The 24,181-nt window shown below is 37.4% G+C and overlaps 1 protein-coding gene and 1 long non-coding RNA gene across 7 annotated transcripts in view; one reads left to right on the forward strand and one right to left on the reverse strand.

The window, feature by feature from the left end:
* Pmfbp1 (polyamine modulated factor 1 binding protein 1) overlaps positions 1-24,181 on the reverse strand; it is a 55,341-nt gene that overhangs the window by 26,562 nt on the left and 4,598 nt on the right. For all 5 annotated transcript variants that reach the window (XR_015451293.1, XM_004842924.3, XM_021256769.2 and 2 more), the window contains exons 3-6: positions 18,535-18,690; positions 9,286-9,534; positions 6,093-6,314; positions 493-663 (exon numbers count right to left, since the gene is read on the reverse strand). Coding sequence is in view for 4 of the 5 variants with exons in the window: in XM_004842924.3 (XP_004842981.2) it covers positions 493-663; positions 6,093-6,314; positions 9,286-9,534; positions 18,535-18,690 (798 nt within the window). In the remaining variant the exon portion in view is untranslated. The remainder of the gene's footprint in view (positions 1-492; positions 664-6,092; positions 6,315-9,285; positions 9,535-18,534; positions 18,691-24,181) is intronic.
* Positions 9,528-24,102, forward strand: LOC110348773 (uncharacterized). Of its 2 annotated transcripts, XR_002394307.2 has the most exons (5): positions 9,528-12,793; positions 18,073-18,170; positions 19,185-19,228; positions 20,013-20,175; positions 20,995-24,102. It is a non-coding gene; the product is annotated as an uncharacterized LOC110348773 (long non-coding RNA). The 2 variants fall into 2 exon arrangements; XR_002394308.2 differs by lacking the exon at positions 20,013-20,175.

Genomic DNA, 24,181 nt, shown 5'->3' on the forward strand with positions numbered 1-24,181 from the left:
TAAACAAAAACTTCTTCACTGCTGCCCTCTCTCACTTCTACTCTACTAAGGGAGGGAAGACACAATTGAAAATTTGTATATGTTTTATATTATGACCAGAGATTTTAAAGAAACACAAGATTCTATCCACTTATTTTCAACACAGCCTTACAAAGATCCTTCCTTGCAGCTCTTAAAGATGTTTCATTCTTTTACCGGCTGCATATCATTCCATAACACACATATCTCTTTGAGCATTTCTCTTAATTTCTTAAGCCATTTATCTACTGATGAGCACCTAGGTTGTTGTGTGCAAGACTATAAGTATCTTTAGAATCTCAAACCAAATAATGAGTAGGAGCGATGCATGCCATAGAGAATATGAACAAAAGGGAAGGGCAAGTCTATATGACATTGGAGGAGTCTTGGTGAAAGAGATTAATTTAAGTGACTCTTTCCCACCTTTCTTTCCTCATGGCTTTGTTGCCGGCCTCTCAGGAATGAGGCACTTACCAAAGCATTACTGCAGGCTAGCTTATTTCGAAGCTCCTGGATTAGATCATCCTGTTCAGAGACCTTTTGCCAGACTTCAGAGCGTTGTTTCAGGGTCTCCTGATGCTCTTGAATCATGCAGGAAGAAGTGTATATATGAACTTTTGGGTGATCACCCGTGTTCTCTGGTTCCTGGGATATTTAAAAATAATGGGTTGGTTTCATTTACAGTTGGCGAGTTGACATTAGAATTCCATATGCATAGAAAGTCTCTACACTAATGTACTAAAAGTATATGCTGATATATGGAACATATGGTTTCCTTAAAAGAAAAAAAATTAACTACTACAGATATAGAGTAAAATGTCGAAATAGGTCGTAAGAAAATACATCAACCTAAAAGACTCAGGTCTTCTCCTCAGGACAGTCTGGGTTACTAGTTCTTTGGGAATCTTTCCAGGGATATTCTGTGCATGTTTGTATACACATATATGTGTATTTATATAACCCCTCTTGTTTCTTTACATAAATGAGAATCTTCTACACACTATTCAAAACATTGTGTTTTCATGTTACAATTTACTTAGGATATTCTCCACATTGTTATTTGTGGATCTACTTTACTCTTAAAATTAATTTCAAGTTACATGAATAATAATGTCTATATTATTGTTCTAAAACACGTAACATTACAGGTAAGTCTAACTTTCTCCTTGATCATTACCTCTAATCTCCTGCCCTTTCGATTTCCCAGAGATGTCAAGTTGTACATATCCTTCTAGAACTTTATCTAGTCACATAATATAGATGAATCTATGAAATATGGATTATATTGGATTTTTAAAACATAAAAATGGATTCTTAAGTTAAGCTATTTTAGAGATTTATACATATTAGTGCATGTACTTCTATACTGTACTTTTTAAGTGCTTTTAAATATATTTATCCAGCTTTTTAATGATAGAACATAGATTGTTTTTAGTTTTTTCCCCTAAAATGAAGTTGAAACAAATACAGTTGCACACAAATTGTTGAGTACCTACTTCAGTTGCACACAAATTGTTGAGTACCTACTTTGGTAAATGTGTAGATTAAATTCATAAAGTAGGAATACAATTCATATTTAAAACTTGATAGATATTGTATAATTGTCCTTCAAAGAAATTTTAACATTTGATACTCTCATTAATCTGAGTATGAGTGATTTCTAAGAACTATGTTTTTTATTTTTGTTTAAAAAATATCTTTTCTTAGATCATCTGAAATCATGCATGAAGGTTACTACCCTCTACTGGCCTGTTCTAATGTAGGGTGAACTGATGCACAGAGTGTAAAAAGAGCCAAATGTTCTAGTTTGGATAGTAGATCCCATCCCCATCAAACTTGTTTCCCTAATCGGGCTTTTCCAGGCCAAGTTAGAAATAGTTCATGTTCATTGAGCATGAAACTTGCCCATGAGCAAGCTGCAGAAAGGTCAGCCAGAAATCTAAACTTTACCACAAATGATGTTTATATAAATAATTTAGTGTATAAGAGGGCAAAGGAATTGAAAATAAAATAGAAAAGTTAAGAAAGAGGAAGAAGATATCTGTGGATTCTAATATCTCCTTAATACTATGGGATGAAAAAGGAAATTGATTTAAAAATAATAGAAGAAAAATTCTCTGAATAGAAGAAAAATGTAGAACTTCCGATTAAAAGTCAGTTAAGTGTTGAGAGGCTTAATGAAAAATAAACTAAAAACATCCTTAGCCTAAAAACGTATTCCAGAGTTCAAAGAGATGAAACAGAGGACCTATAGAAAATGAGAAACAGATTGATGTTCAACAACTGATCTTTAGTACTGGGTAGTATAGACTATACAGCAATAAAGACTTAAGGGAAGATACTTTTGAAAGTTTGTATATTCAGCCAAACTAGCATTCAAGAATCATGTCAAAATAAACTTTGTTCAGATATAAAGATATTGAGATATTTGGCCACCCACAATTGTTTTGGAAAGAATTAAGAAGAAATTATTAGAGCAAAAAGAAAAGTCCAGGAGTGCAGAAGTAGTAAGTTATAGTTGGGTTTATTTACAGTACTAAAGGAGTAGACATTTTTTATGTTATATGGATAGTTTCAGAGATTTAAAAAAGGTGAAAAGCTTTCCAATTCATATTAGGATGGCATAATTCATACATCACTATGAGATGAGAACACAAAAATGTAGGCCATAAAATTAATCTAACTTCTGAAAATAGATGCAAAAAATAAAAGATTAAAAAATTTAATAAAAATAAGTTTATTAAAGTAACATATCATGATCAAATATAATCTACCTCATTAAAGGATAGATGCTAACAAAAACATTTGATAAAATTCAACACTCATTTTTATATAAAACTCTTGATAAGCTAGATACAGTAATGCCTTAAACTTGAAAGAAGGTATTAACAAGAAGCCAAGAACAGGCATTATACTTAGTGGTAAGATACTGAAAACATTTCCTCTAGAGTGAAGAGCAAGGCAACGATACTATATTTTTATGTTGTTCTGGAGATTCTAGTTAATACAATAAGTTGGAAAATAAATTATTGTATAAATTTTGAAAGTGAAAGCAATTTAGAAAAATCTGAGATGTTTAACTGAAAATCCATTAAAAGAGTTAGTAAGGTGGCAGAGTAAGAGATGTTTTCCTATACATCAGTAATAATTCTTAAGATTAAATGTATGAAAGTTCCTACTCATAAAAGCACAACTGTAATATATCTAGACATAAACTTAGCCAGAAGTATCTGAGCTCTATAAAGAAAAGCATACAATCTTCCTGAAGGGCACATAAGAAAATTTGAATAAAAGTACAAGTATGCCATGTTCCACGGGGTATGCCAATTTCCCTGAAGTTAATATGTAGTGAAAAAGTCAGTCAACATGAATCTAAATTTCATCAAGAGGAGATGTACAGAAAGGGCAAAGAAAAATTTGAAATACAGAATAGTGGAGCTACAAAACATGTTATCAGTTATAAAATCACTAGGAAACTCTGACATTGGTGCCAGAACTGGAAGGCAGATCAAAAGAATAGAATCTGGAAAGAACTATATGTACAGAGGAATCAGTATTATGAGTTGGTATTTGAGTCAGTAGGGAAAAGCCGGAATGTTCAATTAATGGTCTGGGGACCACAGGAGATTCATTTAGATAAACATAAAATTAGAGCCTTATCTCATTATATAAATATTAAAAGTATATTAAAATTATATTCTGGATGGATTAAAGATAAAAACATAAAAATGCAAAATTATGAAGTGCTAAAAGAAAATATGAGATAAACGTTTATAATCTTGGGAATAGAGAACTTCCTATCAAGACATAAAGCCTAGAATCTATAAGAAGAACTGACAGATTCAACTCGATAAAAACTAAAAAATTCTGTGTGGTGAAAAATAATATTAATAAAGTAAAATGAAAAGTTACAGACTGGGGGAAATATTTGCAGCATATGTAATGAAGGAAGATTACCTATAATATGTTAAGAAAGTCCTATAAATCAATATAGAAAATACTAACCCAGTTAAAAATGGGGTAAGAATTAAAACAAGTAATTTGTAAAGTAAAACTCCACAACGTGGACAGTGCTCGTCGTCTCCTCCATGTGGTAGAGGCTGTGATGCTCCTCCAGAGCCCCTTGCTCAATAAAAGACTTACTGCCCGAGTGGCTGCCAGGGCAGCTGCCAGCCATCAGTTCTTTTTAGGATTTGCCTGGGCTGAAGAAGATTGCTTTACCCAGGGTTACATCTGTCTACCTAGGGGTGGCCGATAGCCAATACTTGATTAACAGGGAGGTACAAAGGCCAGGTGCTTTTCCCTCAACTTAGGACAACTCTGAAGATTCCTCTAGCCCCTCATCTCGCCATGGGGTTGGCTGAGGCCTTTGTGAGATCATATCTCACCTCTCTCTTACAGCCCAGCCATACTTCCTTCTCTTTCCTTTCACAGGTGCTAATACTAACAGCCCTCCCTAAAATGTCCTGCATGCTAACCTGTGTTGGAGTCTTCTTCCTGGGGAACCCAACTAGCAACTAGCAGAACTAAAGAAAATGACAATTGTGTGGCCTGGGGATTTAGCTCAGTGGCACCATGCCTGCCTCACAAGCACAAGGCCCTAAGTTCAATCCCCGGTCCCACAAAAACAAAAAAAAGAAAATGACAATTGTATATTTCACACCTTTTTATTTATTTATTTTTGGTACCAGGGATCAAATTCAGGACTTTGTGCTTCTGAGGCAGGCACAGTGCCACTGAGCTAAATCCCCAGCCCTAAGAAAATGACAATTGTAATGAGAAAACATACTTTCCTCTCTTTCCCATAAATTTAGCACACCCTAAAAAGAATAAAACATGTAGAATGGAGAAAAAGCTCTTCATTACATATATTAGTAAAAGTGTAAACTGGTAGAACCTTCTTGGTATACAATTTAGAAGTAACTTTAAATATTGAAAATAAGCATATGCTTTGATCTAGCAATCTCACTTCTGGAATTATTCTCTAGAAATAAAAATGCTTATTAAAGTTTGTTCTACATTTTATTTTCCGGTACCAGGGATCAAACTCAGGACCTTGTGTTTGCAAGGCAGGCACAGAACCACTGAGCTAAATCCCCACCCCCTACAGTTTGTAACAGAGGACAAAAGGTCAACAGATGGTACATCCATACTATATAACAAGGTAGTAGGGCTGGGGTTTTAGCTCAGTGGTTCTGCTGCCTGCCTCGCAAGCGCAAGGTCCTGCGTTTGATCCCTGGTACCAAAAAAAAAAAAAAAAAAAAAAAAAAAAATTAGAAAGAAAAGATCTTTTGGGCCAGGGCTTTAGCTCAGTGGTTCTGCCACCTGCCTCACAAGCACAATCCCCAGTACCAAAAAACAAAAACAAAAACAAAAAACCACACACAAGGCAGCGACAAAAAGAAATTAAGATGTGCACTTTAAAAGCAAGTCATAAAACCTTATTTCTAATGTCCACATAATGTATGTACAAAGAGAACTCTATCTTTTGTAAATGTAACCATATAGAAGTCCTGGGAAGATTTCTAACACATTATTCAAGTGATTACCTAAGGAAAAGGAGGGGGAAGAGGCTGAAGACAGACTTTCACATTTACTCTCCATATTTCTGTCTGGGGAGCCTATATAATTGCATTATTTGTGTAACTTGAGAAGCAATTACAAGAAAAAAGAAGAAAATTCTGGTCTTTTGGCTCTTCTTTCCCATGGAATGGAAAAATTTTATGACTTTCTCCTCCTGCTTGATCCTGAAGTCATGGTCCGCATGAGCCTGTGACCCGGAAGAGCTCATTGCCTGACCTCCATGAGAACATGGAAGACTAGGGGGTTCATTTGGTAATTCTTCTGCCTTATTTGAAATGGAAGTGCTTTGTATTCATTAAGCAGCTTCAAAACTTCTAACGAGTAATCATAAAGGAGATGCAAAAGCTAGAAATCCAAGAGCTAATGGCTACAAAACTCAAGGGCAGGAAATTGAATTTCCAGTGCAGGAGGCTGGGACCACAAGAGCAAGCCACTTAGGAGCATGTCAGCTTGCAGGAACTCGTGGACTGTGAGGTCTGCTCAAGTCCTACCTGACCGATGAGCCCGCTGAGCTCCCCTTCTAACATCTTCACTTGGCACTCCAGTAACTCGATGTTGCTTAGGGAAGTATGATATTTATTCCTGTAGAGGTTTAAGCTTCTTTCTAGGGAGACAATCTTGTCCCCAGCCAAGGCAAGCTGCTCTTGTGCCAAATGAAGCTTCTCTCCTGTGTTCTCATTATGATTTCCCATTTCCTCTTCATAGAGAATCACCTGTTAGTGTAAGAATGAAACCATACTGAACCCTTGGAAACATCTAATGAGGAAAGAATATGGTTTTAAGACCCTGTACAGAGTGGTCCTATATTGAAACTAGAAACCCAGATGAACATAATAAAGTACAGACCTAAAAGCTCCCGTATGTGATATCAAGATGTGAATGATTAGAAATTAAGAAAATTGTCTTATTTGGAGGCAAGCTTCTTAAAAGCAGGGACCATGTCTATTACCCACTTTGTTCAGAATGTAGTAGGAGTCAATAAATACTTATTGATTAATAGGAATGGATTTGTACTGCTCCATATTTTTAAGGCTTGAAATTCCAGCATTCTTTCTTTCCTAAGCACTCTCTAGAGATCTAATTTGGAAAATGTAGAGCCCTTCATTCACACAGGTCCACATCAGTAATGTTCCCAAGAGATATTGGGGAGCATGACCCAAAGTTCCTGTGAGATTTGCATAATCCTTACTTAGGTTTCTTTCCTTTCTAATCAATTAGTCATCCAATTGACAGATATTTATTGAAAGCTTGTGAACATTGTGTTGAATGCAGAGGGAATCCATACATATGAGACACAGGCTACCTCTCAAAGAGTTTAAAACTTAAAATTTTCAGGACATAAGACTTAAAATTAGCAAATTGTATATAATTGAGTGCACTAAATTATATGACTCGAAATGTGTGTGTTCAAGGGGTTAATAGGAGAATCCTTTGAGGAAGGCTTCATATTTGTTCAAATAGTCCGGTTCTGATAGAACATGTTCCATTAGTTTTAAGCTGATTATACTTGCTGCCTAATAGTTGAGATTCTTCTTAGGAAAAGGTCATTTAGTTTAAGGTGTTTATTAGGTAAGAGGAAGAGGTGAGGAGTATTTTATATTCAAATGTTTATAACAGAAGTTGTCAGTGGCCTACTCACATCCCCTTGACACTTATTTCTTTGCACACTAAACCTATTCAACTGCAACCATTTTTGACTGCCTGCGGGCTTCTCTGGCCCAGGAGCTCACTTATTCAGAAGACTAAGGCATGGGAGGTTAGATGTGCTGGGGAGTTAACATCTCTAGGAGAAGCCCTTAGCAATGACTGGTGTGGGTCGGTGGGTTCACTCTGACATATGTTCTAGTATCTCCCAGAGCTCCCCAGAAGCATCAAACCCCAGTTGTATTTGATCCATAGCAACTTCCTTCATGTACTTCCTGCCTTTCTTTGACTCACCTCCCTGCAAATTTTCTGGAATCGCCTCCAGAATTAACTCACCCTTGTACTCACATTGTGGTCTTACCAGCGATGGCAAGCTTTAAGGGATAACAAACAGCCTGCTGCAGCATGTGTGCCATAGGTTAGCCACCACTGTGGGGTCTGCTGTTGACAGAACCCAGGTAGGTAAAAGTTTGATGCTTCTGTGTAACAAAGCATTGGAGGAACTTGTCAGAAGGCCTAAATCAAATTTGCAATGCTTTATCAGTTCAAAATCTGTGACAATGACTACTACTTGCTGAATTGCATATCTGTTTGCTGCACCGTTCCCCCCTCCCCCAGTAGAACCTTGTCTTTATTGGGAGAGGCAGTACACCTCCTGAAGCACTCTATTTCCTAGGGTTCCTAGGAACTAACTGTAGCCATGTGACTAATTCTGGCCAGTGATATGTAAGTGTTGTGTGGGGGCTTTTGAGAAGTGTCCTTGAAAAGAAAGGGTGTGCTTTTCTTCCCACCCCCCTCTTCACCTGGATTGTGGAACAAGAATATGATGGCTGGAGTTCCAATAGCCACCCCAGGTGACCTAGAGGAAGCCTTGAGCTGATGTGACACATGCAGTTGCCATTATGGTAATAATCACCTGTCTCTGATCTTCTTTTATATGACACAGAAGTAAACTGTGATTTATTTGCTGTTCTTTGCAACTATGTGCTATTTCAGTGAATCTAGGGTTGCTTTATTTAGGCTGGACTTTCTTGTTTAAGTTAGAGTGAACCAGCCATTTTTATAATACCTCCACATTAGCTTTATTAAACCATAGTTTATGCTCATAGGCTTTGTCCTAGATTACATTTTTTAGGGTAACCTTTCTTTGTTCCTTCCCTTCCCAATGCTTTCTAGCAAATTCTCCTTCAGGCATAATATTCCCTTTAAAAAATTCTGCTTTCTAAGGCCCCTCATAAAGTCCCTGCAGTTGGTCCCTATAGAACAACACTGTCTAAAACACTTCTTGGAATTTCCCTTAAATCTGAAGAAAGAAAATGCCAAGGGAAGCCCCAGATAGAAGTCAGCTGTCCCCATTACTCAGAACCATGATATTATTTCTGTTAATGTTCAACTGGTTTTAGTTCTGTAGCTTTGGATGTTTGGAATTTACTTGGGATTCTATAGGGATGCTACTATTTAAAAAATACTGTCTGGAACATGAATATAAATGAATGCCCAGAATATACTTAGGCTAATTCTAGAGGATCTAAACTCCAGTCTGAAAAAATGATCTGGCACTCTCAGTGATTGACTCAGATTCACTGTCAGTTTTCTTATCAACTGTGCAGATGCCAGGAATTTATATATCATCAAGACCTGATTTATCTAAAAATAGTTGATTTAATGGACCTTATATCTTTTTAAATAACCCTCAGAGACTTAGAGTCTTTTGCATTTCATTTGCAATGGTAATAGATTGGAGAGGATGGACTCATATGTACACACAGTGATACACATAGGCCCGGACATGCAGCTCACATGTCCTACATGCATTAACTCTGGAGATCTAACCCAGTTGTGGCATTATGTTTAGTTTTTTTTCTGCTTAGCTTCAAAAAGATCAAGAATCAAAGAGGGAAAATTTATAAAGCCTGCTCAAGATGTGGTGAAGCTCTCTTCATTAAATCTAGCATTTACTTTCTCTCAGGGTTGGATTGCTGTCCTGATTTCTCTAGGTCGGTGGGCATGTGGACATTTCTATAGTTAGTATAGCAATACCTCATCTTCTTTCAGCTTGCAGTGATGGTGAAGAAGAACCAGGTCAAAAGTCTGCTTCTCCAGGATGGACTGATACTGCAGGAGAGAACAGTAGGAAGTCTGCAACTCATCTGTGCGAAACTCCAGTTCTTGCTGAAGGGCCAGCAGTTTTTTCTTCAGTTGCTGAAGTTGTCTCAGATGACACTCTTTAACAGACCCAAAATCAATCTGGGACTCCTCAATTACTAATGTCTGTGCCTGCTTCCTGTTCTATAACACAGGTAGAATATACAGAAAAGGCTTTAGGTCATCACTAAGGATGCAGTGATTCTTTGAATTTTTTCATTTGTTCAACCATTCACAAATGCCCATCTACCCTTTTCTATTTTCATCCAAAGAGAACTTTTACTAAACATTTCATTCTATTCATAGAAAAATACAGTACTTTATAGTCTTAGTCTATAAGAAAGTTCTTACCTATCAGAAGCTTATTATAAGTCAAAATAAAAAACATATATGCAAAGGATCCAGAGAGACATATGCATCACTAGTAATGTTTTGCCTTCAAATATACAGAACACAATCAACTCAGAAGGAAATGGGTTTTTGGTCAGGGTTCATGGACCAAATTTGGTATTAAAAATATCTAGGTGATATATGTGCACCCATGTTCATAGCAGCGCAGTTTGTAATAGCTAAAACTTGGAAACAGCCCAAATGCCCATCAACTGGAGACTGGATCAAGAAAATGTGGGTTTTTTTTTTTTAATAGAATGGAGTACTACTCAGCCATAAAAATGAGAAATTAGAGACATTTATAGCTAAGTGGATGCACATTGAGGCAATACTCTTAAGTGAAATAAATAGGACACATGTGTAAATACCGAACAGTTTCTCTGGTGTGAGAAACTGAAAGTGTAAATAAGGACTAAATGTATAATAGGTAATGTGAAACAGGAAGAAAAGGGGCAAAGGGGAAGGAAGTGGGAGGGCTAGGGGAAAGGATAGAAGGGAATGGGATTAATATGAGAAAATGGAAAAATAGGAACAAAATCTTTGTAAATAGGGAGGACTGGAGGGGTTGAAGGGAGGGCTGGGCAAGGGTGAAAAATAAGAACCAAGAGAAACTATGTAAAGGTGCAAATTTCCAATGCTGAATGTCATTACATTGTATACCTAAAATGTACCAATGATTAGAATGAATGATCGATAATGTAAAATAGGAAGAAAAGGTCCAAAGGGGTAGGGGTAGTGGGAGGCACAGGGGAAAGGAAAGAAGGGAAAGGAAAAATGATGAGAAATGGAAAAAATGGAAATAAAGTCTTTGTAAATAGGGAAGGGTGGAGGGCATGAAGGGAGGGCTAGGAATGGGGAAAAAATAAGAACCAAGATGCATCATATAAAGGTACAATTCCCAATGAGAAATGTAATTGTGTTGTATACCTACAATGTACCAATAAAAGAATTTAATATAAAAAAATATATCTAGGCAAAAGAGCATTGAAAGGAGGCAAGGATGAATTCTTGGAGGTTTTGGAATGCTGGAAAAAGACAGAAATAACGTTCATATCTGTGCACTGATTCTGTCTCCTTCCCAAAGATGTAACCCTACAGATGCTGTGTGTGTGTGTGAATGTACATGAACATGCATCATGCATGCACACGTGTGTGGTGTGATCTTTCTCTGCAAATCCACAATCTGCTGCCCTCCATTTCTATGCATTCACATATGCTGAGGACCTACTCTGTACCAGGAATTCGGCTGGTAAGACACCTCCCTGAGTTGTTTTTCTGGAATAATTGAAGTTTTGCACTGATGCTTTTATATTTTCTTGCCCATTATCCCATATGATGATGACATGTGAAAGAGAGGTGGGTAGAGGACAGCACGAGGGCAGTCTTAAGCTCCCATGTCTGCTTATTATCTTTCTGCTTGTGGTGAAGACCCTGTTCAAATCCTGTTCTTGGTTTTCTCTGAACAGCTGTCTTTGCATCAGTACCAGAGTCTTTGCTGGCATGTTCATTTTTCATTCTGTACCTATGCTGATTGGATTATAAACTCCTGGAGGGCAGGGACCATGTCTTCTCCTATTGTTCCTAGATTAGAGATTCATACATCACTATGTATTAGATGAAAGGAATGAAAATAGAGACTAAAAAATTTCATTTGCTTCCAGGAATTGAGCTTGTGGACTTGGTTTCATCAACAGAGTACTTATTTAACATCACAGCTTTCAAGCTTTTTAAAACAATTAACTTTAAAAAATAGTCTTATTGAGGTATAATTTATATACTATAACATTGTTAAGTATACAATTCAATAATTTGTAATAAATTTATAGAATTCTACATCAATCATCACAATCCAGTTTTAGAATATTACCAGCAAGGGCCAGGGGTTTAGCTCAGTGGTGCTGCACCTGCCTCGCAAGCACAAGGTCTTGAGTTCAATTCCCGGTACCAAAAAGATAAAAGAAGAAGAAAAAGAAAAAAAGAATATTACCACCACCCTATAACTGCTCATTTGCAGTTCACTCCTGTTCCTACCCCTAGGGCCAGGCAATCATTAATGTGCTTTCTACCTGTATGGATTTGTATCTTCTATCCATGTCCAATATGGAATTGTATAATATGTTATCATTTATGTCTAATTTCTTTTACTCAGAATAAGTTTTTGAGGTTCATTCAGGTTGCAGCAAGAATCAGGATTTGTTCATTTGTTTCAGTTTTGGCTATTAATGCTGCTATAAACATGAACATATTAGTCTTTGTGTGGATGTGATGTTTTCATATAATTAGTTTGTTTGACTAGGATTAGGAATACTTATGTTAAGTACTGTACTAGGTAATAGGAATACAGCAGTTCATAAAATAAACACAGTATCTGCCTTCATAGAGTTTGCATCTATTAGGAAGAGAAAACAATTACAGCAAGTAAATTATACAGTGTATTAGAAGGAAAAAGTGCTACAGAGAAGAGTAAAGTGGGGAGAAAAATGAGGAATGCCAAGATGGGAGAGTTTATAATTTTGAATTAAATGTTTTTATGGAGGGCCATATTAAGAAGATGAAATTTGAGGCAAAACATGAAGGAGGAAAGAGGAGGAGCCTGATAGAAATGTGCAGTGAGTGTGCACCAGAGAGAGAGAGAGAGATAATAGCACAAAGTCATGAAGGTGGAAACATGCCTTGTGGTATTTGAGGATCCCCAGAGAGTGCCAGGGATTTTGTTCTACATGGAGTAGAGAAAATGAGGGAGGAGAATGATGCCAGATGATGTGAGAAAAGAAAAGGAAGTGAGGTCCTGTTGGGTCATAGAGGCCATTCTAAAGACTCCAACTGCTTTTAGAGACATGAGATGCCATTGGAAAATAATGAGGAGGGGAGTGACATGGCCTCTTTTAAATTTTATAAAGGACACATTGGCTGTTCTATTGCAAATCAACTGTAAGGAGGCAGATACAGAAGCAGGAAGTTCATAGAGGAAGCTATTAAAAGAATTGAGACAAGAAAAGATGGGTAGATCAAGGTGGGAACAGTGGCTGTTGGGAGAAGTGGTTGGATTCTAGATATATTTGGAAAGTAGAATCCGCATAATTCACTGCTGAGTTATATGCCGAATGCTGGGAAATGATAGTCATCTAAGACAAGATGACTTCAGAGTTTTGGTTTGAGTAACTGGAGAGATGGAATTTAATGAGATTAAGCTGATATCTGAAAGAGAGACAATCTTCTCTAGTGAGAGTGGGTGGTGTCAGCACAAGTAAAGGAAAGGAGACTTAACCCAGCTCAGATCCAGAAAGACAATAGTTGATTGTGTCTTTTCAGTCTGAATTACTCTTTTCCAGTTTCCTTGGAAGTTTATTTCATCCTAAATGCCTTAGAATTGAGAAGATTGACAGAGAAAATAGACCACTTTGATCATCAGGCATCAAAAATCCTAGATAAAGTCAAGCTGTACTTTTGGCCTAAATATCTGATGTATGTGGCTAGAGGGAAGTTGATGAGACTTCTTTCCTAAGCCAAACAAAATTGAATTTTGTATTTACTTTGTGTAGCTATAAGTCTCAACATTTCTATTAAATATTGTTTCTTTGTGTTTTCATTCTTTCCAGGGTAAGAATAATGCTATTCTTAAAACTCATTTGCGAATAAGATTTAGAGAAAAGGGAATAAGGAAGTAGTGTTGTGTGTGTATGTGTGCTTGTGTATTTATATATGCACACACACATAAGAGGGAAGTCCTCAGGAGCCCAAATCCTCCTATCTACATAGATAAGCTGAGGAAATGGAGAAATGCTTGGAAAAAAAATGATGACAAATAAATACTTAACATGGATAGAACTAAAGCAAAGGAACAACATCCCAGGAATAGGGTTAATTCACAAGGGCTTATTTTAGTGAAGCATATACTCAATAAAATCCTTATCATTTTTGCCCAAATCATTTTTCTTTTGGCTTCATTGAAGGTGAACTAATCTCTCAGGATTAAGAAACTAGAGTCCTAGTGCTTCTAGTATTTTTGTGTAACTTTTGTTTTGGAACTGCCTCCTCACTTCTGGACATATATGACCCAACTGAAAACCAACTATGGTCTCATGTGTATTCTTTCTTTGCTTCTTCTTCTTTCTATGTTCTTATTTTCTCTTCATCGCCCAAAGGAATGAGAGAAACATTCTTTAAGTAAAAGACTTTCTTTAGGGTTTTCCCTTACAGTACCTAGTATATCATCTATGCTTGTGTTCAGAATTGCTCTTTGGCTTTAAAGTTTCCTGTGGGTAAGAAAAGTCTTTTCCTAAATGGTGCATATAAAGCTAGCAGCCTAGCAATGATCCTGATGAACAAATTCTCTTCCCCAGAGATCATGTTGAATCTTCTGGATTTAATTTTTGTCTGAAGTAACATGATGGACCAGCCAAATGATGAGAGTTCTCTCAATTCTTCTAATACAGGGACAAATATAGTCCTGACTTAATTTACTTCATTATAAAAATCTAAGAACAGCTTATATCTACAGAGAAATTGGAATTTTCTTGAGTGAGAATTTTAAACATTTGCACACTAATACCTATGGGTTTGGAGGAATCAAATTTCAAAGACCCAGAGAAATGCCTAAACTTACTCAAGACCTATTAACTTTATATTTATTTATCCTATGAATCAAAAATTTGTCGTTCTTAATTCTAAATGAATAGAAAATGACATGCCATGGATTAAATCTACATTTCACTTATATAGCTGCCAAAGTACAATTTCAGAAAGGAACCAATGCATTTCTTATTCTTTGTCTTCTTTCCTAAAAGTTTTTTTTCCCTAGTGAAGACACAGATATCTTATATTCTTCTTTGCTTTTACACTGAGATCTGAAGAAAATGAGCAAGTTGGAAACAATTTAATGGAAGTAAGATTAGTTCTTAAGACGACTATTCAGAGTTGGGTGTGATGGTGGAGGCTACCACTTGGAGGTCAACCAGGCTTCTCAGCTACATTTATGCCTTAGCATCCACCACCTAGAAAGACAGAAAGTGCTGGGCACACATAGAAACTTTTCCCCACATTTAGCCAACCTTTTAGCCCTACTTGTGGTCAAAGCGATTATAGCTATTGCTCCTTCCTTGCCACTGTGGCCACTTGATCACAGAAGGAAATTAATTGGCCTGGTATGATTTGCCTTTTGAAAAGTCACATTGGTTTCCACCCAATACTTTGTGCTTTTTAAGTTGATGCTAATTGATTGATGTTAAGTTCTATATTTTCCCTGATATTGAAGTTAAGCTGACAGGCCTATAATTACCAGGATTGTCCTTTTTCCCTTTTTAAAAAGATGAGCACTTCATTTACCCTTTTTCAGTCTGCAGGGACTTTCTTTATCCTCTTGAGTTCTCAAAAATAATCACTAGCAGCTATGTAATAACACCTGCCAATTCCTTAAGTACTCTTAGAAGAATGTCATCAGGCCCTGATGATTTGCCTAAAGCCAGCTTTTTGCAATATCTTTTAACCATTTTATTCCCTATTCTAGTTTGTGTTCCCTTTTATCATTGGTTAACATTGCTCTCATAACTGAATCCCTGGCGATTTTTTAAAAAATTGAAGAACCATAATGTCTATCTTTTTTTTTAAGTCATTGTCAGGAACTTCATTTTCTATCTTTGAAGTCTCAAGTGGGATATTTCCTGGGACTCTAGGTTAGCCTTATATCATTTAGATAGATTTATATTTAGGCTTCTTACGTCTTCTATCAGTTACATTTCTTGTACTGGTAGATTGTAGGATTCTGTGTTTAGGTGACATGCATTTCTTTTGGATATATCTTTGTGGTTTAGACATTCTTCTCACTTGTGATCTCTATTTACTTGAGATTTACTATTTTAAAAAAATAAACTATTTTGGAGTGATTTCTGATTTATAGAAAAATTCCAAAAGTAGCACAGGAGAGTTCCTATAGATTCTTCATCCACCCACCTTAATTTTTTTTTTTCAGTACTGGGTATTGAATCCATTGCTTTTGCCCTGAGGTACATCCCCAGTCCTTTTTAATTTTTTAAATTTTGAGACAAAGTCTCAGTAAGTTGGGTAGGCTAGACTTGAATTTGTTATCCTCCTGTCTCAGCCTCCCAAGTGCTTGGGATCACAGGTGTGTGCTTCCTACATAAGCTAGTATATTTGTCCAAAGTAAAAAATTAACGTTGGTAGATTATTTTGAATATAACTAGATACTTTGTTTTGGTTTTCACTAGTTTTTCCATTAACATGTTTCTTCTTTTCTGCTCTAGGATTCAATCCAGGATTCCACAATCCTGGATTTAGCAGATTCACTTAATATTTTTCATAACCAATGACTAAAAATAATACTGTGTGATTATGTCCATCAGGATTCTACTAATCTTTATATATTCAGCTAATTACATTTATCTTCAGGCAGAAAATTCACCTGAAGTAGTTTTATGCTAAAAATAATGTCTTCCATACCCCTTAAAGATTAGTTTGACAATCAGTTCTACTGAATAACAGGGTTTGTTCCCAGTGACTCCAACAGGGAAAGGAGCCTTGGAAAATTGCTCATGAAGGTCTTCCTTTTCTGATTTGATCATCATTTTATTACGATATCTCTATTCTTTTCTCTTTTCACTTTGAGACTTTGTTTCTGTGTTTCTGGGCAGGGCCAGGACTAGAGTGAAGGAAGTGAGGTGCACAATTTAAGGAGGAACGCAGTCTTATGTTCAAGCAAGTTCAAGTTGGTATTTGCTGAGTGAGTGCCCATAAATTCTGCACCCTGTGCACCTCACTTGTTTCACGTTAGTCCCTGCTATGTTCTTGGGCTTCAGAGCATAATGTGTTATTGATTTACAGGGTCATGTCATTTTCTTTCCTACCACCCACTGCCTCCTTTTCACTCTTTTTGTTACACATAACATCTGATATAATATTTTACTTTTCTCTCATAAATGTGGTCCTGAACCATAACCTTCTGCTTATTTCCCCAGCTGTGTGTCAGTTATTAGTCAAAATTTCAGAAAGCCTTGGGTTTCTGCTTTGTTCCCATATTACATTTCCTCACGGAGGGCAGATCTTAAAGGGATTTTTCTGAGTAGATGAGTATAGGTCTACGTGTAATTGTGTATTTGTATGCATAGTCTGCAATTTAAATTTTGCACTAAGTGCTAGGAAAAAAAGAGAGCTTGTTTTAAAGCTTATTTCAAGCTGTTAGAACTTCTTTTGGGCAATTAGAATAATAAAATGCAATTTAATACTTTACTTCTTCCAAGTTGCCAGGTACATTTATAAGCCACATGGTTTTCCCTGAGTGGGGGAGTAAGTAAACTCACAACAGCAGTGGTGAAAATATACTAAGACGTTAATATTTAGAAAGAAGTAAATTATGATAATCTTCTTCCTGAGATTCATTTAGGAGAACCAATGGATTTTTCTATATTTGTGACTTCCTGAGGAAAGGATAGCAATGCTCAGCAGATGAGGTAGAATTGCTTTGTTGGTAGCATTTTTAGGGCATTACAGAGAACAATTTGTGGTTTGTACAGTGAGGTGGCAACTCCTAGGAGAATGCTAACAGACACGGTGAAAAAAACTAGGTCCTTGCCCGCAATGAGCATAGTGGTCGCTCATACAGTGGTTAAGAGGTTAACTTGGGGGTGTAGTGCAGGCCTATGCCTCAAGTGTACATAGATCTCAAGTTACTGAACAGAAAAAAATACCACAAGGAAGAAACCCAGTTTTTAGAGAGCTGTGGGAAAATACATTCCAGCAGGCTCCCCAGCTTGTGTGGATAAATTTATACTGGTTTAAAGACCTTAGGTTTAGAGTTTCCAGAGAGAGAGAGAAAATCTCAGGGTGAAATGAAACTTCCTCAGCTGGTGAACTGCCTGGACTACAGGTCAGTATTAGTTCAAAATCATAGGAAGATGGTCATGCTAGGAGGTCTCACTGCTCACACATTTGTAGGATAAGTGTTACTGAGTGTCTTGGCTTGAGTGTCCCCAAAAGCAGGCCCTGTAACAAGGATTTGAGTATCAAGTAGTAGTTTATGTGGCAGTGATCATAGGAATCTCTGGTGGAGGACCTGGGAAAATAGACAAAGAAAGGAAGGAAACTGATGAGGAGTGTGTTATTAAGCTTGCTACTGTTAGCAGTAGGGCTTAGTTCCACTGAGGAATTCTGGGAGAATAAAGAGCATGCATGAGTTATCTCTGACTAAGGGGAAGGGGAGGGAGGTTTTTAAATCACCCATCTCCCTATTTGTTATTGTTTGAGGACTGCTTCTAGGGGCATTAACCCTTTTGCATTTAGGCTTGTCCTGTGACTGGGTCCTGGCCTCAGAAGCAAAGCTCAAAGCCAGTGAGAGGCAGGTGCAGCAGTAAATGATGAGCAGTGATACTGAAGAACAGGTACAGTGGCTTTCATTTTCATAGTTAACTCAGAAGTCTGTCTAGACTCCACTAGGAGACACTTCTTTCCTTATGTTACTCTGATTTGGTATTTTCAGAGCAATGGGCTACAAATCCAGGTGCTAAAGGCCAGATTAAAAAAAAGACGATGTCTCTGATGTAGATGAGCTTGTAGACAGCTAGAAAAATCCTGAGGGCAGGAATGGCATTTTCTGTGTGTTAGGGTGCATATGTTTAACTCTTTCTCTTTGCTCGCTCAATTAGTACCCTTGAATGACAATGGAAAAACTTTCTATTGCTCCTGCCCAAAGGAGCAGGAGTAGTCAAGTGAGCAGAGGTAGGTAGCAACTGCCTAATTACTTACATGGCTGCTGTTCATCATGGCCTCCTCCACACAAAGCTGGTTCTCCTGCAAAGTCTTCCCTTGCCTTTTACAGACATCATGCAGATTCTTGATGTCAAGTTGTAGGCTCAGGAGCTTACTGTTCAGGCTTTCCACTTCTCTGTCTCTCTCACCCACCTAGGCAGCCAGAGAAACAAAAGCAACAATTACAAACTCTCACGAAAATGCTTACTTTCCCTCACTTAACAGGTTGACAGGACTTTAAATTTGCAGGAAATTTGTCCATCAAGTCGTCGTTGCTATTATTACTCATCCTGTGTAACATTTACACAGTATCCATTTGTAAGGTGTCTGAGTGCTCTACATTATTCAGACAATTACTTATTTATATTAATTAATCTTCACCACACTGCTGTGGGTGCATCAGACAATTCCCTTATTTTTCAAGAGGAAGTCAGTGTCTAGAATAATTTGAGGCACCCAGTGAACTGTCTATAAATATTAATGGTTCTGCCACTGACGAAATGAACATATTGAGGTGTCAAACGAACTTGTCAAGACTGTAGTGAATGAATCAGTGATGGAGTTGATGTGGGATTCTGAAGTCTTTTTCTCTTTACCTATTAACCAAAATCTTCCTCACTTATAATACCCAGTGCTTTCCTTTGCAGGGGTTCACTAGTGGGAACAAAAGTGAAATCTCTAGGCTAAGCAGGTAAGATCCCTGTCTTTGATTATGAGTGGAAAAGATTAGCTAATTGTTGCTAAGTCAGGATGGAAAGTAGTGACTGAGATCAAAATAGAGACTATGGAGTGTAGCAGCTTGGGTGGGGAGAAGGCGGGATGCAAAGATCTGGTAGCTGGGTGGGTTCTTCAACACATCACAATGCTGCTTTCACTCACAGCGTTATGGGTGGCAAGTGAGAAAGGAATTAGGAAAAAGCCCTCTGTGAACCTATGCAGTGCTTCAGTCCTATTACTCTGCTGGGGTTTCAATCACACTGAGCACAGGTGTTATCACCTCTGAGCTTTAGACCTTCGAACTGAGGCTGAAACACATATGGGAGGTGCTCATCTCTCTGGTTAGAATGCCCAGAAGTGGCTTCTTATGTGAAGATTTGTGATATCTATTAAAGAAACACTCCCAAGAGAAATCAAGATGGAAGAAGGGGAAGCAGGACAGGGAAGGAGGAGAAACCAAGCAATTTCAGGCACAGTCCTGTGGATCACTTTGGCCTGACCCTACAGAATATAAGTTACACTGTACAGCCCATCTTGAGTGATGGCAATGAAAGCTGTCAAATTTGGCACCAGCCAGTTAACAGCTGAGGGCTGCCCCGTGGGATGTAAGCTCCCAAGAACTTCTGGCTCTTTGTTCCTATAGGCAAAGTGACCTCAATTGTCTCAGGGGAATTCTTCTAAGAGGGAAGGCAGAGATGAGTGCATAGAAATGGTGCAGGAACGTGAGCCACAGTGTTCAAAATTCCATATCTGCTTAGCAGTACAGATGGGAAAGCATATTCTTCTGACCATATAGCCAGTACTCTACCACCACATCTCACAGACTGGTCTGGCTTCTGAAATATATGAGCTACAGAATACACATTCCCAGGGGAACTGGAGACCTGATATGGACATCATAAATCAAGCCTTATTGGACAGGTCAGTTTAAGAGACCTCTGCACAAGGCCAAGGGGGGCCAGAGCACAACGTGAGAATAGGACACTGCAGTGTCAGAATATCCAGAAATCAGAAGGTTTCCCAGAAGTGCTGCTGTCTCAGCTGATTTATTTCTTCATTTCCATTTAGTACCTGAGGTGTTTTTTTTTTTTTTTTTACCACTTTATAGTTTAATTAGGTTAACGGCATGGCTCTATCATTAAAAGGATTTCATTATCTCTAAACTCTCCCTCCTCCTCTCTTGCTTCTGTCCCTGGTCCCTCACTTTCAGAAAAATAACAGTGGATGTCAACTGCCCCAAGCATGTAGTTACCATTAAGACAATTACCAGGGACTCTCTTAAGAGAATATGTGTAGAGTGGTTTTAAAAAATGGTGTGCACACAATGTTTTTAACTTGAGAACAAAATCCTTGACTCAATAAGGAGTAGCAGTTTGATTCTAACGCTTTTGATCCCTGTAGTCATTGTTGCCACATTAGGAATAGGGTATGGAGCCTCCCTGGGAATGGGGCCACAGGGATCCCCCATTTATTCTTGCCACAGAACCATTTTCCTTTGGGCTCTATGAGCAAATGAGGTCATGACACCATGCCTACCCTACCAGATAGCCTAATTCTCTGTACTCTTGCCTTCATGCCAAACATATGTGTCTTAAAGTGAGGAGCACATGACTAGATTTCTCCATGTGGAGCCTAGCACACTGTGGACTCACTAACAAAATGCCAATGATATACAACTTGCCTAAGTTAACAGATGTTCTCTCTCAGGCTAATAAAAAAATCCCCTCTCTTCCGTTTTAGATGTGTTTGGAGTTGAAGACCTACCAATCTTATTCCTTTATGGCACTGGGACTACAGAATTGGCTCTTTGATGTAGATGATCTCATCTAATTTGGATATTTAGCATTGGCTTGGAATATCCGAGGAAATTTCTTCATTTATAAAGCTAGAGGTTGGGGATAAATTATCTTTCTTTGAAGATTCCCTAAACCAGTTGAATAACAAATGTGTTTTATTGGATATCAAATGAAATTTGCTTTTAAAATAAAAACTTAACCATTCATTGCTAAAGACCAAGTCATAAAGGGGTTTTAATGTACTAGAACAGGAGTGAAAATGCTTGAAGGGCAATAAGATGATTTCCACAAACCTAGTTCCATATTTAACTATAGATAGTTTTAAGAGGATTTTGTGCTCACCTATGAACCCCAGAAAGGCAAGCAAATCTACTTTCTTGCTAGCATCTTGCACAAATATTAATCATAATCTATTTATACCTCTATCTAGTTTACGAATACTAAATTCCAGGCAGATGCCTTTTGAATATCAATATGCAGTAGGAATACATTTAATCTGACATTTTATCACTCATTTCTCTGTACCAGTACTGGGCCATGAGATGAACTGAGAGTCATAATGATGACCCTTAGGTGCCCATCTGATCCTGTTCTGGGTCTGAAATCATTAGTGAGGGCTGGAATAACAAGCCTCTGCTACTAGGTGGCTTTCATTTAAATAAGCCATGTACTTAGATACTCAATTTTTGCATATATAAGGCTGGGACCTGGTCACTCTGCTTAGTAGCATGTGACATCAGTCAAGTTACCAACCCACAGGCAAAATGGTGAGTCCTAATACTGCAGTTGCTAGCATACTCATGATAATTAATAGAAAATAGGTTACTCACTGAGGCAAATTTTCTGTATTGATTAAATGGGTCTTTTGTCAAGGAGCATGCCTTCTCAAACATATTTCTCAAAAGGAGGAAAGAAATTTTGCTGTAGGCTTCAAAGTATTGACAGGTAGTTTCATGCTTCTTTTTGAGGGAGATGGAGCTGAGATTAAATTTAAGCTTGTGATTCAATAGCACTTTCAGAGTTCAAGAGCATTACAAGATTCAAAATGGCAACATTCCCAGAGATTTGGCACTTGATCAAGAAAGCTTGGTGAAAATTGGCCTGCAGTTTCCCCAGGAATTTTGGAGTTGACATCACTATAAAGGTCATTATCTTTGGGAAATTACTTATCTGAAGATGAGGACAATTCTTCAACAAACAATGGAAAAACACTTTCAACCACCATGAATACCATGACTGTTCAACAGATATCAATTTATAGTGAGAATTATGCTTTAAAAAGCAGGGGGCCTTTAAAACTAATGATGCTACAGGAATTTTTACTTTTTACTTTTTACTTTTGTAATAATAGAGTTTACAGTTATCTATAGTAAATTTAAACACTAACATTGATATTACTAACCAGATTCCTGAATTTGCTTTTATGGTTATAGAAACATTGTGCTTTTTGCATTACTTATGATGGGAATTAATGGATATTCATACAGGATTTTGCCTGTGCGCAACAATTTTGGAATCAATTATGTTCATATAGTGAAGAACAAGAATATTTTATTGTCTTCTAAACTTTTTAGACATTGGCACACTGTATATGGTTTAGTATACACATGGCATGTTAGATATCAGCCATCGAATGTGGGCTGACTTTTGTTGGCACTTGGGCAATTGCCACATACTTTTTGCCATCATATTCCTGGAGAAATTATTCCACTAGAAGGCAAGCCCCAAGAGCCTAGGGATCTTAGTCTATTTTGTTCATCCTTTTAGCTTAATTGATGTGCCCAGATCCTAGAACAATGGCTAACATATCAAAGGTGTTCCAAAGATATCAGTGAAATGAAGGAATGGTCTTCTAGAAAATTCATACCTTATCCTTGTTCCCTGATATCCCCTAGGGCTCCAGTTACCCAGGAGAGAGCAGCAGAAATTCCTATTTTAGAAGCTACTCACCTCCTGGTAGGAGGTCTGTTAAAACCCATATGTCACCTCTGTCTTAACCCAAACAGGCCCCTTCAGTACTTTCTGGAACAAGTCAGGGAATACATACATCATTTCACCAAACTACTAGACAAATCAGAGCACTTCATTTCCATATTACAGCATTCTAGATAAAAAGAATGTTGACAACAATAGTAAATATTTATTAGGTGCTTCTTTTTTTCCCATTAAGTTTATTGGTACATTTTAGGTATAAAATACAGTTACATTCATCATTGGGATCTTGTACCATTACATGAGTATCTTGGTTCTTATTTTTTTCCCCATTTCCCTGCCCTCCCTTCACCTCCTCCACCCTTCCCTATTTGCAAAGACTTTGTTTCCATTTTTTTCCTTTTCTCATATTTTTTCTTTTCCCTTTTTTCCTTTCCCCTACTCCTCCCACTACCCCTGCTCCTTTAGACCTTTCTTCCTATTAAACAATATCAATTATACATTTTTAAATTACAATATCAACATTAGGAGACATTACCACAGACTTTACAGAATTTAAAAGGATATAGAAAGCATATTACAAAAATCTTTTTTGAAATAAATTTGACAACTTCTAAGAAGTACCTTGGAAGACAAATTAATGAAACTAACTCTGGAGGAAATATAAAATTTGAATAGGACCTATTAAAGAAAGTATATTCCTAGCTTGAAAACCTACCTATATGACAACAGCAGGCTCATATACATTTTAACTGATAAATTATATCAAACAATTAAAGCAGAAAAGAGAAGGAACACTTCTCCCCTCATTTTAGGAACTCAATATTGTGCTAATCCTAAAACTGGATAAAGATAATAGAAGAAAAAAGTATGAACATAGAAATTTTTTTTAACAAAACAATTAGAAGTCAGATCTGGCAGGTTGTAGAAAGTGGTTTTATTATAGGGATGGCAGTGTTGGTTCAGCATTGGAAGATCCACCCCCAAAAGTCATCATTTGAACAGAGGAAAGGAAAAAGCCATATGATCCTGTCACTAGTTGGAGAAAAAGTATCTTACCAGCTGTTCATGGTAAGAGCTATCAGGAGACTAGAAGTAGAACAGAACCTTCTCCTTTTTTTTTTTTGGTACTGGTGATCAAACTTGGGTCCTTGCGCTTGCGAGGCAGGCGCTGGAACCACTGAGCTAAATCCCCAGCC

This window comes from Heterocephalus glaber, unplaced genomic scaffold (assembly GCF_053883595.1).
Source record: "Heterocephalus glaber isolate CG9 unplaced genomic scaffold, H.glaber_assembly_v1.0 deba00000071, whole genome shotgun sequence".
NCBI lineage: Eukaryota > Metazoa > Chordata > Mammalia > Rodentia > Bathyergidae > Heterocephalus > Heterocephalus glaber.